The sequence below is a fragment of the Miniopterus schreibersii genome (assembly GCF_964146895.1).
Source record: "Miniopterus schreibersii genome assembly, chromosome: 6".
Taxonomy (NCBI): domain Eukaryota; kingdom Metazoa; phylum Chordata; class Mammalia; order Chiroptera; family Miniopteridae; genus Miniopterus; species Miniopterus schreibersii.
Window position 1 is genome coordinate 59,420,734 of NC_138107.1, and position 17,901 is coordinate 59,438,634.

Sequence of the window (17,901 nt, forward strand, 5' to 3'; positions counted from 1 at the left end):
GATGAAATAAATGATCAAGGGAAATGACACATCTACTAAACATAAAAAGAATTTCTAACGAAATGAACTACCCAACAATGGAGTGGGCCCTAGGGTTTCTGTTCATGGGAGGTTTGACACTCCTCTTAGGAGCTTCAAATTTTAAAAGATTTCTCAGAACGATTAGTATTAGACTAAACTGTCTTTGCAAATTCTACTGTTTTGTCAAGAAAATGACAGAGAAAAGAGAATATGATATGTGAACAACCAGAAAGTTTAAAGATAATTTAGTCTAAATCCTTCTTTTACTGATGAAAAAGACAAAGCCTTGAGGCCTAAAATAAATCGCAGGTTGTTTGCGGGGCTGGAATCCATGTCTAGCCATCTAGAGTGTCCTATGAATGACAGTGGGAGCAGTAGAAACCTTTAACCACTTATTCCTGTTTTCTGTTTTTTAAAGAAATTTACTAATTTCTTGGTAGATGTCAGGTCTCTAAGCTTTCTGAATGCCAACTTTCCCTCCCTCAAAAATTCTCCCCCAACCCCCAGGAAGGCTTCCCTGAATTCCTCTCCTTCCCCACTCAGTTTTAGCAGATGTGCTAGACAGAGTGAACATGAAAGCCACTGAGAAATGTAATGTGTAGTAATTAAAATACCTTGAAATCAATCTATCTTCCTATGAAAATACAAAGGACTTTTCATGTATTAGGTAATTTATTTTCCTAGTTGAATATTGTCTGTTAGATTGGCCAGGTACAGAAACCTGGGTAAGGAGACTCACCAGGGAAGAAAGCCCCAGATGCCCAGCAAGGGGCAAAACTGGGAAAATAAGAACCTTGTCCCCAGGGTAACCTATCCTCCCTATCATTTCGCTGGTTATGCATCACTGGTCATGAGGTTTAGACCCCCTGAGCATTTCCTCCCTAAAGATAACATCTAGGCCTCAGTTGTATTTCAGCTCCAGGCCCAGAAAAGCAGCAAAACCAGACACGTGGCACAGTGGCTGCCTCTGGACCAGCTACACTGATGAATGACCCCCTGCCCTGGCACTGACCAATCAGTGGACACCATGACCCGAAAGAGCCCACCTGGAAAGCTGATGCATATTCTATTGAGACCCTCCCCTGAGACCTACCCTAAGATTCCCACCTGCAAGAAAGAGATAAATATGCTCAGGACAAAGGACCCAGTGCACACTCCCCACCAGGGGAACATGCCAGTGCCATCTCCATACCCTTCTTCCCTCTGAGGAGACCCCACGAGACTTGCAACCAGGGGAGCACTGGGCAGTGGCAGCTGGTCCCGGGCTTACCCCAGAACCTGTCTCCAAGGCCCCTCCTCTCTCTGACTCCTCAGTGAGCCAGAGCAGCCCAGCCCAGGCTCTCCTGTTCCCTCTCCTATGCTCCTCCTTGTTTCACTGTCCTAAGCATATTTTTGCTGCCACCACAGATCCAACACCCTTTGACTCAGTGCTGTGTAGCCCTGCCCTTTGGATAACCCCACCCCCACCCCCTTTTCCTTAAATAAATTCAGTATTTTCTTTATGCACCGTCTGACCTTAGTCACTGACCTTAACCTTTCAGTCTCCTTCCATTTCTTTCATTATTGGTGATTTTGGTAATTTTCTCATTCACTTGCATTTCCAAAAACAGACAGCTCTCATCCTTGGAAATGTCTTCATATCGAATGAGGACCCATGATGTAACGTACGTTCCTGCTTTTATTTCAGACAAGTCTTAGATGAAAGTTACACAAGGCAGTTCCATCTGTTTAGAATTAGTTCCGTTTGTCAGCACTCAGCACAAATATGGCTCAGGTCATGTTCAGGTCGGCACTCCACATGAAGACAAGCCGTCTCCCAGGCCCAGCCTACACTTCAAAGGCTGGCCAACCGTCCTCCTAAGCACCTTACTAGTTCAGGGGTGACTCAGGTGAAAACTGTGAGTCCTCAGCGTGATCCATCCCTGCTCCCAGAGAAAGTTCAAAGCACATGGTCCTAATGCAAGATGGACCAGCACCTCCACCTTTTGGTGCAAAAGGTAAGCGTTCTTTATGTGATAATAATAAAAGCAATTGGATTTTTATTGAGCCCTTGCCTTAAGCGAGCACTGTGCTAAGTGCTTTTTTATGTAATTCTTTCTTTAATCCTCATAATAACCCTATGGGATATGGGTATTATTTTCATCATTTTACAGGGGAGAAACTAAAGTGTGTAGAGAGATTAAGTCATTTGTCCCTGGATACAAAGCAGGGAAATATTAGTGCTATGATTCAAAACCAGGCAATGAGACTCTGAATCCCACACTCCAAACCCCTCCGCCCAAGGGCTCTCTCTGTTGCCCACCAGTGAGTAGTTTTAGGCAGCTCTGAAAGCAAGTCACCTAATTGCTACTCTTTCATAATAAAATGATGGTAAGTAGCAAATAAAGTCTGTTTCTGCAACTGACACCTTTTACAGGGACACAGAGGTTGAACATTCCCTCCTGGAAACATTTGACCCCATCAATACCAGGATCCTACCTTTCCTCTGACTACTTCTCGGGCTTCTCCGCCTCCACCTGCCCCTTCTGATAGTTCTGACCTGGGACGATCCCTCCGGCCTGTTATTGGTCATATTGCAGACATTGAGCTGCCAGTGACTGCTGAATGGGGGATGGCTCCCCAGCCTCTCTGCAATGCCACCCTCACCCTGCAGGCACTTACCTCAGAGGGACCAGAATTTTCATTCACATCATCTCATCCCCCGAGGTTTCTCCCAGCTTAAACACTCCCAGTGAGGAACACCACCCTCCCGAAAACCCGGACAGTAAAGGGGGAGAGCTGGAGGTCATCCTCAGCCCCTCTACGCCTGACATCTCATCTCTGACTAAGCACAGTGCCCCACCACGCGTACTCCCCAGCACCCCCACCCCGTGGAGGGTCCCCCACTTTCTCTTCTGAACTAGTGCATAAAATTCTGCTTCCAGATTTCTTTCAAATTTCCAATGTAAGAAAGAAATCCTCACTTCTACTCCATCCAACCCATTATTACTCTGCAGAGAACACTAAAGTGTTTCCCTTGACTTCAACTATTTGTTTACTCTTTAAAAAAAAAAAAAGAGTAACACAACAAATAAATAGATATATTTCATGTATGAGTGCATGTATTTTATGTAGTTGAAATTTCCCCTCCCCTCCCACCTGGAGTACACATTTCAGGGGGGCAGAGACTGTCTTGTTTGCTGTTGTACCCTGACCTTCTCAATACTAATTGTACATTGCAGACATTAAATAAGTGTTTCATGAACGAATGACAAGTTCTTTAAGGCCTGGGTCATTATTTTGTTCAGGATCATACACAGAAAAGATATAAAGAAAATTATGCTTACTAAAATTACATGAAAATAGGAATATCATTTTTCTGTTTTTTCCCTTTTTTCTTTTATGCTTTTGCCTCCACCATATTTTACTTCTAGAAAAACACTTTTAAAAGCATCTGCAGGTGTTGAGGAGATATCTCTGCAGAGAGAGGGAATTTAAAGAAGTCCCCACCCTGCTGAAACAAATAGGGAAATAAATTTAGTCCCTGCCACTCGGAGGCTTTTAAGGCAACAGACAACAAAACACTTCTCGGATTGCAGCTCTTGTGCCAAAGTGTCTAGTAACTTAATGCAAAGCACGTTTCTAAAGTGCATTAGAAATGACTCCATGATTGATGCGATGCTGATAGTTATAAACTAGCTAATATGCATATATCATTTTAAATACATAGTTTAAAATCAGAGCTACTAATTTATTAAATTGAACTGTATTCATTTCATTCACTTTTTACATAATGACCACATTTTCTGAAACTATCACCAAATAGAAACTATATACCTAAATCATTAAGAAAATTTAAACCCTGGTCAATTTTTTGACATTAATAAAGTAAAATTACTGCCAGTCGGGTATATTTTCATTTGTAGAACAAGTTGCTAGAGATATTTTAAAATTATAAACTTGTTTTCTACTAAAAGCAGATATTCCTCTCCTTTCTATAAATTTATGGGACACGAAAACTGGAAACAAAACAAAGCCCTCCTGTACTGTTGCTGTGAGGCCACCTTACTTCCTGACGAGAAAGCACGTGTCTGACTGACAGCCCCCAGTGGCCAGACGTCATCAAGAGTGGGGGGCAGAAAGTTGCGGCCAGCAGGCCTTTCGGCTTCAGAATAAAGGTACACATACAGCATTCAGCGTTATCGACAATGTCCCTGTTTGTTCAAATTCAGTATGAAATACCCTGGTTAGGATTCATTTTCCAGTATTTTTTCAATGACACATTTTGCCACTTAGAGTAACAAAAAGAAATTGCTTAGGTAATTTATTTAAGAATGAAGCAGCCTTGAGGTGAAAACATTTATTTAGTTATTATTTCTCTGAAGTATAAGCTGGACTAAATTGTGCAAGACCAGTGGAAAGGATGAGGAACTGGAAGGCCTGCGGGTCACTGGCTTTCATTTCCGGGGCCGACGTGATTTAATTTCCTGTTCCAACCAAAACTCAGCCCCGTGCCTCCTCAAATGTTCTTCCCTCTTCACTTTGCCTCCCTCTGTCTCCCACTGCTCAATTCTTCTTTTAATCCTGTCCTTTCTTCCCAGTTTGAAACTATTAAATTTATATGTTATCTGGGCCCAAGGTCCAGAGAGACCTGGGTTCAAATCTCAGCTCTGTCACTGTCTTGTTATTCAAAAATACAACCCATATTGAGTTTATCATGATAGCATTTATAGTATTTACAACCTAGTACCTTGTTAGTTTGTAAACTAACTATATTCGTGGTATCAGGTATATTAGTGGTAATGGATGGACCATTTACAGACCTCTGCTTTACTTGTAAAAGGGTTTAAAAGTGCATCGCAGAAAGTAATTTTTCATTTTTAATCTATGGAGCATCACCTGCTTTTTCAAAGTAAAAAGGGTTCTTACGAGCAGGCATCACCTGAACAGAAAAATACATTTCACGCACACTGTTCCATTTGCCTTTACTCGCTGTTAGGCGTAGAGCTGACTGTTGTCTCGTTTCCCTGTAATGCCTTCCCTTAGCAATCTCTCACAGAATGCAACTGTTCCCCTTTCTGGGTCCTTAAAGCACTTTGCGTATAAGTGCTTTGTATGTGTGCTAATCAAATGCTTGTTGTAGTGTAAACGAGTTAGTGGTTTACAAAATTTTGCCACATAGCAAACACAAACGGAGGTTATATGTTGAACGGGTGAATGAATGAATCAATGAACAAATGAATGGCTAAAAAACAGTTCAAAATATTCCCCCCAAATTGCTTTTCTCTATAAAGACAAGGTGAGGCAAGGGGAAAATTCAGTAGTATACCATTAAAACAATTGAGCCTTCAGCAAACAAACATTTATGCAGAAAAAAATTTCTATATGTAAGACACTGTGCTAAGTCCTGAGTACCTTGCTCAAAGGAAGTCAAAACAAAGGTTACAAGAAGGAAAGTGCAAGGCATGGTCATGTGACAGCTGGTGTTCACCTTGCAGAAAGCGACGTTTGACTTTAGGGAGAGCGAATGACTAGGCTGGGAAGCGGGTTTCAGCAAGACTACAAAGGGCTGAAACGTCGGAGTCAGTAAGGATTTATGTGATCTGCAAAGCAAAGTTATTAAAGGCTTTTGACTCTTCTAGATAAAAGAAACTAATGAGATACAATAACCAAAGCAATGTATAATCCTTTATTGTATCAAAAAGCAAATAAATAAAGAGCTAGCAAGGACGTTTGGAGAGATTTGAGTGCATACTGTATAGGAGACAATGTTATTGCATCAGTGTGACATTTCTGGGTGTACTAATAGTACTGTGGTAATGTAGAGTGTCCTTATGCCTGGGGCCTACGTACCATACAAAGTTTTTAAAGGTGGACTGATATATCTGCAACTAACATCTATATGTATGTCTATTGAGAGAGACACATACAGATATATGAATGATGGAGAAAGTAAATGCCAAGGAGTGTTAACAATTGGTGAATTTAGGTGAAGATACACAGTTAAGTTTCAACTTAATCGATAAAGTTGGGGAAGAAAAAAGAAAGATTCTCTAAATGTTCATATTGAGTCTTGATAGCTAATGGTGTGGAGAAGGACTCCGAGACCAACTCAATTCTTACTGTTGTATAACTGTTTTTTTCCTGGATACTCACAGATTTTTCACTTATTCTTGATATTGAAGTATATTGAAAAGATGGCTTAGGTATGCATGTTTTTATTTACTTTGCTTGGAACAACTTTGAGCCCTTTTAATCTACAAGCACAGTTTTTTGTGTGTTTTTTTAACTCAGGAAAGTTTTCTTATTTAACTGTTGGTTGCATTTAATTATTCTAATAAATTTCAAAGAAATGTCTCCTGTTTCCACATTATCAGCCCTCACAATTTCTTTTTTAAATATGTCTTTATTGATTTCAGAGAGAGGAAGGGAGAGGGAGAGAGAGATGGAAACATCAGTGATGAGAGAGTCATCATTGATCGGCCGCCTCCTGCACGCCCCGTACTGGGGATCTACCCTGCAACCTGGGCATGTGTCATGACCAGGAATCGAACCTCAGTCTCCTGGATCATAAGTCGATGTTCAACCTGAGCCACACTGGCTGAGCATTAGGCTCTCACAAATTTTCATCTATTTTTCTTTACTTTCCAGAGAGCATCTCAAGTTTGCTCTTTACATCTCTGAAGTAACAATTTTGTTGTTTGCTATCCCCATATATTGCCTTTTCTTGCCCAATTTCACAGAAGTTGTGTTTTCTTGCATTTTACAATTTCAATTAAATGCTTTCAAAATTTTCTTGTTTTTTTAGTGAATATGTCTAAAAAGCATGAATTTTCTCTGCATCTTCAGATTATTGTTTATCATCCCTTATACTATTTTTTTTCCCAAACCATGTTTTATAGGGAAAAAAATGGTTCTGTGATCAAGTAGTTTAGGAAACTCTGGGTTGAAAAATTACATGTTTTTGCTGTAAGACTTGTGAGACTTGAATGTGCTTTGTCAAGTCAGGATAGAAAGAATATAATATGAGGTGTTCTCCAAATGCATTTAACTCTTGAACCCTCTGTTCTATGAAACACTTTGGCTTATCAAAGGATTTATGTACTAGAACATAAGTGGGGAAATTTTGTTATTGAATATCCAGAATTTCATGACTTCTCTTTTTTTCATTATACTCATCATTAAATGAAAAACAAAACAAAAACTTGGCATTTAGGAAAAAAACACAGGCGCTGTTCTTCTGTCCATCCACTTGGCTGAGTATACATTTCCCCCTCTTAGCACATGCACAGCAGGGCTGCCTATGCACCAGCCCTCTAAACATACTGCCAATGTCCAGCAAATGTTCAGCCCCCACGGCTTTGCTGGGGGAGGGGTGGACCTTCTCATCAGCTGGCAAGCCTGCTCACAGTAAGAAACAGAATTCAGTCCTTTGTAATGCCTATGGACTGAATGTTTGTTTCCTCCCTCAGATTCATTGTTGAAGCTCTAATCCCCAATATGATGGCATTAGGAGGTGGGCCTTTGGGAAATAGTTAGGTTTATGGGAGGTCATGAGTGTGGAATCCTCATGAGATTAGTGCTCTTATAAGAAGAGGAAGAGATCAGACCGAGAGCTTGCTTTCTCTCTGTCTCTTTTCAGTTAGAGTAAGAAAGCAGCCATCTGCAAGCCCTCACCTCTCTTGGTACCTTGATCTTGGGCTTCCCAGACTCTAGAATGGTGAGAAATAAATGTTTGCTGTTTTAAGCCACTCAGTCTCTGGAATTATGTTACAGCAGTGCAAACTGGCAGTGCAAACTGACAGACAGTAACACCCAGTGGTTTGTTTAACCAGGAGAATTTGTGCAAAACACATCACTAGAGAGCAGAGTTCTTATTTCCTTCTTTCTATAAGGTTAACTTCACCCAGTTTGCAACACACTGTCATCACCTGTCACCTTCCACCCTGAAAACATTTACTGTGCCGCAAGCTGCTGTCCCACTAGGATGTAGACAAGGAAGGCACTACACATGGATGCTCAGGGAAGGTCCAAATTACTAAGTTGGTTCCACACAGGGGGCCACTGGCTCCCTGGCTGCCTGGCTGCCTAGTGGCTGCATGTCCTGTCTCTCTAAGACAGGGGGACACTGATCACAGGCCCAAGCATCCCCTGCCTTCTTCATGACTAGCCCTGTTCTGATGCAAAAGTCAAAGTCTGCTCAGCCACTTACTCAGCCCACTTACATTTGCCTTGAAGTTAGGAGAGTATTTACCCACAGACTAAAACAACTACTGATTAATAGACTCAGTTTACAGGGCTCCTCTGCTTCTGGACCTCCTGTGTAAGTTCTTGAATAGAAAGTAGGGGGGTGCTAACTCAAATGATCATTAGCTCACACTGTCTTCATCTAGAAGTCTAACATGGGACAAAAAGTAATTAAAGGATCAATTTAATTTGGCAGCTAATAAAATGGAAAAAATAACAGAATGGAATATGTCATGAATTACAAAAAGGTAGCAATTTCACCGACCTCCACATGACTCATCAACAGCCCACTTATTTCTTTTATATCTGGAATTGCTTATAATACAGTTACATTCAAAGGGCAATAGTGTGTATTATTTCTTTGCTGTGATTCCTTCCCAATAGCTCAAAAGACTCGTGCAGAAAAGATTTATTTTTTTTTTAGTAAGCAAAACAAGGTAAGCAAAGCCAAGAGAAAATTTAGATGAGTCCGTTTGTGGTGTTCACAGACGAGTGGAAGAAGAAAAGAGTCAGAATGCAAGCCCCTCTAAAAAAATACCCTGGCCTCTAGAAACGCTAACCATCGGTTTTCAATGAGAGACAATTTCTCTATGATCCAGTGCCCTAGAGCAAAAAGTTCTTTGCTTCTGATTAGTGTACATAGAGACACAAACACAGATATATGCACTATGTGATACAATGTTAATTTAACTTTATAGAGTATTTAAAGCATGAGAAATATAATTTATCAGTCTTAATGCTAAAAAAAGGCAGAATATACCATCATTCGTGAAAAAAGCCACTTGCTATTATAGGCAATGATATTTGCAATTAAGCTGAACACAACTAAATTATGACTTTAATTAAAAGGCATTTTGTAAGATGGCACCAACATGTTTAAAATTTAATACATTTTATATGAGATACTAGAGTTATTAACATAAAAATTTCTTTGCAGCATGTGCACTTTTTAAAAAGCAAAACATTTTTAACCGATATAAAAATGCTCCCAGAATGGATATAGAAGTTTCACTGCATAATAAATTCAAGGAGCAATTTTTTTCCAGCCATTTAATACTCGCCCCTACTTAGGACATACAATTGTATTTACATTCTGGTTAATGGTAATAGAGTTACTGGCACGGCGCGCTCTTGTGGCGGCTGTGAGTGTCCGCATTCATTTTAAAGGAAGGATAAACGAATTGCTCAGGGCACTGATTGTGAAACAAACAACATTTTGCCACTGGGCCGTTACCAGATTAGAACCGGTCAACAGATCTCAAAAAGCTCGGGAGCAATAAAGGTGTCTGAGCGGTTGGTGGAAGGTGAGTTTGGGTCCGAGCCCTGTGCCAGGCAGACAGACAGACAGACACGCTGCAACTGACACCCTTTTCCAATTTTGCCTCCTCTACAAAAGTTTTATTACCTGAAAATAACTAACCTTTCAAGGTGAGAAACTATCTTTCTAAAACAAGTCTGAAACACCACAAATAGAATCACATGGTCCAGCCTACAGAGGACGTGCTGATGGCCTTCTCCTGCTCCTGACAGAGTACAGGGCGGAAAAGCGAGTGTTTGGGGATCTGCTATCTTCATAAACTATGCTGGGAACTATGGAGATAGAGCAGAAGCATGAAACAGGAGCAATAAAAGTAAGTTTCTTATGCTCAAGGAGTTTGTCATCTCGTTTGAGAAGTACATTTTTACCTATACTGAAAGAGTTACGTATAAATATAAGTGAATCTTTGAATATGTACGTTCAACATGAAGGATGCACACGAGGTCAACATGAAAAGCTATACATCTTCCCCAGTGAAGCTACTGCTGTCCTCATTACTTTTATAATTGCTTTCTGAATTAATTTATAAGACATGCAGAAATATTTGCAAAGTTATAAAGTGCATGGTATCACTCAGGTTAATCATGCAGATTATTCAGAAAGTTGCTTCAGATCATTCTGGCCATTTTCAAGCGTTGAAGCTGTCCTTAATGAACACGCAATTGCCCCAGCTAAGGGCCTTTAAAATACAGTGATATCTCTTCTATAAAGACACTTCCACCATTTGTGCAATACTTGGAACCTATGACTTTGAAAGATGAAACATTTATTTGGTTCTAAAAATTCCAGTACACTTATCTAAAAATTAAATTATGTCACTACAGAAGCATATTTTATATTCTCAGGAAGGGACTTCATAACAATCACAGAGTATTATGAAAGTCCTTCACACTCCATGGAACCATCATGTCCACTGCAATGGAAATTTCTCACAGTAAATACTCTGCTCAGAATCAGCAGAAACAAGTCAAAAACACAATAATGGCTACTTGTATGTCCACTGCAATTGCCTCAACACCTCTGAGTTTATTTCCTTTGCTCCTCTCTCCTCTCTCCCTGTACATCTAGTCCTGCTAGAGTCACCACTCGCCCCCAGTCACTCAAGTCAAGGATCTGGGGATCAGCCTAGATGCCACATTCTCCCTTATTTTGCCCCAACTATGATCAGCCCCCAATTCCTGTCAGTTCATACCTTCTAAGTACTCCTCATCTCTATTTTCTACTCTCTATTTGCCATGCCTCTTCCCTGGTTCTGGCCGTAGTCTATGGAGATGTGCAGGACTGTCTAGTAAAGAACCCTGGGAGCTCTTTTTAAGCCCACTGGACTGTCCCACCATCACCCCCTTATGCCAGCAAGAGGGGCTACACCTGAACTCAACTTCCCACAAGGCCTAAATCCCATCAGTGCTGGGATTTCCAAACAATCCTGTAAATAATTCATATCCAAACTCACACTGCTTAGCACCAAAGCACAGACTCTTATTCCTAGTCCTAGGGCCACTCTTACACTTGCCCATAAAATAAAGGAGAGCAACAGAGGGGCCTGTGGCTTCTGGGGACATCCTGTGCTGGAGCCGAGCTCTAGTGCAGCCTGCAGAGCTTGGGTCCCATGGCCCCTCTCTGCAGAATGCTGACGAACTCTGCTGTCTTGTACCTGTGGCTTCACACAGCAGCACGTGATGCCACTATGTTCGCCTCTCTCACTCCTCCTCAGACTATTACCTAGAAACCTCTCATCATGATATCAAAGGTCAGACTGGGTCACTTTCTGCCTAAGACTTCCCTCTGCAGAACAAGGGCCAAATTCCTCAGCATGATTTGCAAGACCCCGAACAGTTTAGCTCCAGCTTTCCTTTCCTTTCCTTTCATTTTCTGCCATTCCTTTTCTTCCCTCCTCAATCCCCGCTACACACACACACACACACACACACACACACACGCCTCCTCTTGCCTCACAGCAATTCAGCCGTATTATAATCCTGCTGCAGACTGAGTTCAGGCCAAGGCCTTGCTGTCTTTGCTGCCTTTCATCTGGCAAAGGTCTGGCGCATAGTAGGCCCCTTGAATGTTTGTTGAAGAAACAAACAGATATGTTAATAAGTGATCTCCACTCCTAGATGCATCACCCTGAATACTGCTGATGAGCTTTTTTGCCTCATGTCATCAATGTAGTCATTTTTTCAACTACATTCAATCTATTAGCATTTGCTTTTGAGCAGGTTTCACTGAAGATGAATCTGCAGAGTTGTCTAAAGTAAACTTACAATGTGCAATATGGAATCTCTTCAGAAAACCTCACCTGCAGCTCAATTTTAGTCCTGCAAGTTCATTTTCCTTAAAGTGTACTTTAAACAATAATACAAATGCTTATAGGATGCCAAGCATCAAATTAATATTAATGATGACAATAATAATTTCCTTTAAACTAATTGACTGAAGTGAAGAAATAGCCAAACCATTTTACATGAAGTCAGAATTTTATATTTTTCATCAGAAAAACAATTCACTACCAATGACAAATAACAGTAGGGCCACTAAAACTACCTGTCATGAATCTAATGAAGACAGATTCTCCGGCTGCCACATATAATATGTAATATCCAAAAGCACGGCTGTAACTCACAGCTAATTAGTGTCTTGCCGTCATGAGAGGTGTCAAGGCCCCAGCTCTCTTTTGAGATCTACGCAGACCTCACAAGAGCCCACAGCCATGCAAGGACCACACAAGCCAATTAACACCCACCCCAACTTCGGGCTGCTGCTTCTGGAGTGCCCCGTCCCAGCCTCAGTAAATCATAAGCTTTTTCCTGACAGCCGCAAGCCGTGGCCGCCCAAGGAATCAAGACAATGCTTCTACGGAAAACTCACGTGGGAAAGACAGGCAGAGACAGAAAAGAGATATCTGCCTTTCCTTAGCAACTCAGCAGTCAGCAAAACTGAAGCCCATCAATTCTGACTGATTCAGGAGACAACTGCACTAAGAAATGAATCCCTGAGTGGTCTAGCTGAAGATCCTTAGTAGTATTCAACAGTCAGCAGTTGGGTTGTCTGTCGGTTGAATGTAGATGTACAGAAGACCTTTTCCTTTCCATTTTTCTCCTGCATAACCCTCCTCCTGGCTAAAAAGAGAATTTGAGTAGAACATAATTGTCCGCGTTTACTTCGTCCCCTAGTGAATACACAGCAGTCAGATAATTTGTTTGAAAGACTCTAAATTGTTTGACCTCATTGAAAAAGAATCTATAATGACACGCTGGTCTCCAAGTAAAGGCTACGAAGCTTAGTAAATCCATAAGCAAGTGCTAGAGTATTCTCAGCACATAACAGCCAATATCCTTGCAATTTTGTTCTAAGCCTACAAAGCTGTTCTGCCCCATAATATTCCACTTCAAGAGTTTTCAGAATAGTCAACTGTAGCTTGGGCATTATGCAAAGATAGGACTCAGCTAATTCTACTTTTAGTTTGTTTTCCTCCAGGAAATATGACTCTTCTATATTTTAACGCTAATCTAAAACATTTAATCTAGCTTTTGGCTAGATAATGACTATCTAACTTGATATGTAAATATTGGCAAAGGCAAATAAACAAACATGGATGCATTTAATATCTCCAGCTCTCTCACAGCTCTTCTTGTCATTAGACTAGGAGATTTCAAAATGATCTGTTTTCTTTTTCTGAATATAGTATTCTTGTGGAAATCTTTAAAGCTTCAAACATTTATTGCATCATGTAAAAGCAAAATAAATGGAAATAATTAAAATACATAAAATATGAAATAGGTTAAATAAATGATGGCACACCCATACAATGAAAAGTTATGTGGCTTCTAAAAATAATAAAAAAATGTTCACAGGATACTGAGAGACAAGAAAAAAGAAGCCTAGGTCCATATTATACACACAAATACATATAGATACACATACATGTGTATATATACACATGCATATATATACATACATATATATGCACATACACATATATATTTATATATTTTTATTTACAAGATGATCTCAATTTTGTTATCTGTGTGTGTTTTTCTGGGTTTGTGTGAGTTTGTTTAAATTAATATACTTAGAAGTTAAGCATAGAGAAAAGCTTGCCAGAAAGGTATTTCAGTATTAAAATGTATCTTCAGAAGGTTATACTGCAAATTATTCTTCTTTGAACTTTCCTGTTTCTAAGAAAATGTTTATATTACTTTTGTAGTCAGGAAAAAAAGCTATTATACATAATAAAACATTCACTTATGTCACCTGAGTGTATACAGGTGTGGACTGGTGGGAAGGCCCAGCCCTGTCGGGCATCAGTTCTGAGTGGCTAATGCCCATCACACATTGGTCATTAAAAATTGTATCACCCTGGGTACAAACAAAATTAGAAAGGTCGGTGGCACATCATTCTTGGTAACATTTCAAGAATGGCAATCAGAACAGCGCTGTCTAAGTGGGTAGGGGCGGCGCTGAATTCACACCATTCTGTAAGATCATATTGACTCAGTGTCAGAAGCGGCAGAAATGAAGGAGGGAACCTGAAAACCATGCGTCGGCACCACGGCCCTTAATTCCCTTCAGCTCCGATCCACCTGCCCTGATACTTGGGACCATCGGTATGAAGAAGAAAACGGGTCGCAAACACACACAGCGTGGCCTGGGTCGGGTGGGGTCGGGTCAGAGCTGCGGGCGCGGGCCCAGGGCCGCTTCCACACGGTGCCCCGCGGGCTGTCCCGGCTGCAGCCCCGCGAGCCCCCCAGGCGCCCGGGTGTCATGCTGCGGGGCGACAGGGACAAAGGAGGCAAAACCTCCTCTCCCAAAAGGCTTACGTCTAGTTGGCAAAACAAGGTAGCTATTTTAAAGGGGCTAATAACACAAATGATTAGACAACACAGAAATCAGAGAAAGACAAGAAGAAAGCCTCACATGACACGGCCTGGAGTGATCTTTAAGAAAGGACATCCTGCAGCAAGGAACATACACCGGGGGCAGGGGCTCGTGAAAGCAGACCTGGGCCTGCACCTGTCACTCCTAAAGATCGTCCTCAGGCCTCTGAGCTTCTTCCCTCGAGCAGTGTAAATTAAACACGGACTTGGCTCTCAGCTAGAAAACTACATTTGACAAAATGTTGCATGTCATGGAGTTAATTAAATGCATTTGCATCCAGCATTTCGATTCATTTTCTTTTTACCAGGCAAAGACAAATGAAATGCAAACAAAGAAAATATATTATGGCAGGATCAATTTTGACAGCAGTGTAGTTTTTGCTTCTTGCTTATTACTTCCCTAGACGGATAGGATCTTTGATAATGCAAGTGAGAAAACACGGCCAGATCCTTATGTGTGTGTGTTTTATTTCCTATCTAGAGTGCATGTATTTGAAACTGTTTACAGAGACTTCTAGCCATATACAGAAATGTCTTGCTAATTTTTATATTACTCTGGAGTGGCTCAGGATATATAATTTTGGTACTGTTGTGAATATAAGAAATAAGGCAAATTTAAAATTAACATGTCCATGTTTACACAGTAGATTTATGACTACAGACTATAAAACCCATACTTAAATTACACAAAACAATGCCCATACCTGAAAGGGCGAAACCTCCTTTCTCGCTTTCACTTTCTCTGATTAGAAAGGCACCCGTCTGATTTCCTGAATATAATAGTTGTTTTTCTGCATCTGCTCTCTTGATTGCTCCAAAGAACCACCTAAAAAGAGAGAAACGTAAACTTCAATTAACCAGTCAACATTCATTTTTTAAGGAGCAGGTAGTGTGACAAGAAAGTATTCTAACATCAATAATGTTTAATATTTTTTTATTGATTTTAGAGAGAGGGGCAGAGAGAGAGAGAGAGAGATTTGTTGTTCCACTTATTTATGCATTCATTGGGTGATTGCTGTATGAGCCCTGACCATCAGGGATTGAACCTACAACCTTGGCATATCTAGAAGACGCTCAACAACTGAGCAATCCAGCCAAGGATGATATCCTTTAGTGAAGCCACTATAGGTATAAATGCCTCTGATACTTAAGATGATTTTTCAGGATGTCTTTTAAAAAATTATAGACCAGGAATTATAGACCAGGAATTTGGCTGCTGTCGGCTCTCACATTCTTCTCACACCTACATCCTGAGAGGTCTATGTCCTTCTGTCAAATCCAAAGCCTCTGGGTGGACCCACCACATAAACCTACCACATTTCATGCTCTAAATTTACTCACCATCACCATCCAACTGTCCTTGGCCTCACCTAACACCTCCTGGATGTTAGGAGGCAAACATCTCAATCAAATGATTCATGTATTTCACTTTAAGGTGTGAACAACTAAAAATGTAGTTCTCTGAACTTTAATTCCTTTATTTCCCTACCCCCACCATAATATGAGATGATTTTGCATGTTTAGGGGGAGCTTACTAACATAAAGGAAACTTTCATCCACGGAGGGATTATGTAAAAAAGCTCCTTCTGCTAAGGAAGTATCTTCTTAGTGCCACCCCTACTTCTTATCTGTACTCTCTTACCTTTCAGATAATAAATAAATGCTCCAGAAACATAAGAGTCAGATACTGAACACACAGGTTTGAGAATGAGATTAATCAGCCCCAACAAATGATTTTAAATGTCAGAGCCAGTCTAAAACATATATCAAGTCAATAGATAACAATGTGATAATAAGGGGAAGCAGAGAAAGCTCCCTTTCACTAATAAGCCCTTACTATAGGGTCATAAAGTTTATCTTTGTCAGTAAAGATTTTAGGTAAAGATTTTAGGTAAAACATTGATCTTTTCAATGTAAACTCTTCAAGAAAAGAAATGCTGACTTGAGGAAAGAAAAACAAGCTGGGTGAGGAACTGCAGACTGGGAGAGGAAATACAGGCCATCAAAAATTGGTTCCAATTGGTTTGGCAGGTCATGGGTACTGGGAAATATGAGTGACATAATTGGAAGGAGGAGGGAGGAGGAACTGACAATAAAAAAAGCCATTAAATATAAATATCACCTTCTAACAAATGCAAGGTGTTTGTTAACCAATTCCCCAACCCTCAAATTGCAAATTACACATTTACTGTATCAGTGAAGATATGCCAGGGTATTTTGGAGTAATAAACAACTCCAAAAACCTCAGTGGTTTAAAACAGCTAAGATTTGCTTTATGCTCAGCTACATGTTCATTGAAGGTCTTCTGGCACGCTGCTCTATGTTCATCTCTGTGTCTAGCAGAGAATTTCCACCTCCATACTTCCATGATTGCCAAGGCAGGACTGGAAAATGTGGCAAATCACAGGCTTGTTCCTGGAGCTTCTAGTTAAAGCTTCTATTCAGGAATGAAATCATTGACAAGTAAGTCCTACGGTCTTGCTTAAATGCAGAGGGATAGAAAGCCCAATCCCACTATTTTCTATACGTCAGAGAACTGGAAACTTTTGGTTGGCTATACTAATGAGCACCACATTGGTTAATAGCAGGGGCCAAATTTATGCCCATGGACTATTGTCTGTCCAACTGAAATTATTAAAGGCATGGGAGCATTCCAAGGTGGCCATGTAATGAACTCATGGAAAAACAGAAATGCATGTTTTCTACCACTGCAAATAAGTCTACAGAAAATTGGAACTTAACAAAAAACTCAAACAGACCCAAACATATAAATTAGTGATGAAAGGATAAATTATTCAATAAATGAAGCTGGTACTATTAATGATCCATATAAAACAATAAATTCACTCTTCCTACAGCATACAATAATTCTACGTAGATTAAAGACCTAATGAAAAATGCAGATTTTAAAACTTTCTGAGGATATTAAACTAAGAATGTTTTCTTAGAAAAGACAAAGAAAAAGACATACAAACCTTAAGGGAAAAGATTGATAATATTTACTACACCACAAATAAAAACTTCTACAACAACATTACCATGAAGTAAAATTAAAACACAAGCCACAGACCTGGAGAAAATATTATCAAAGTATATAACCAAGAACAGGATTAGTATTCAGATTATATAGAGACATATAATCAGTAAGAAAAAGACAACATAGTATAAAAATTGACATAGGGAATAATTGGACAGTTCAAAGAAAAGGAAAACCCAGTAACTACTTTTTTTAAAAAAACACAGCTTCTATCTGTGCTGGTAATTAGAAATATTAGGTATATTAAGTATAAAAACAATGAAATACAATTTTACACTATCCATGCTGGATGAAATTTTAAAACTTGCATTCAAAAAATTAAAAACTCTCAATCAGTTATTGGGAAAAATGTGAAAGAACTTTAATGCAATACCAGTGGCAATATAATTAGGCATAAGTAATTCAGAGAGCAATTTGTCAAT

At 40.0% G+C, this 17,901-nt stretch overlaps 1 protein-coding gene across 1 annotated transcript in view; it reads right to left on the reverse strand.

The window, feature by feature from the left end:
- Positions 1-17,901, reverse strand: part of FRK (fyn related Src family tyrosine kinase) — an 82,364-nt gene that overhangs the window by 25,796 nt on the left and 38,667 nt on the right. Inside the window, exon 2 of the mRNA XM_081140244.1 lies at positions 15,147-15,268. Within this exon, the coding sequence (XP_080996370.1) occupies positions 15,147-15,268 (122 nt within the window). The remainder of the gene's footprint in view (positions 1-15,146; positions 15,269-17,901) is intronic.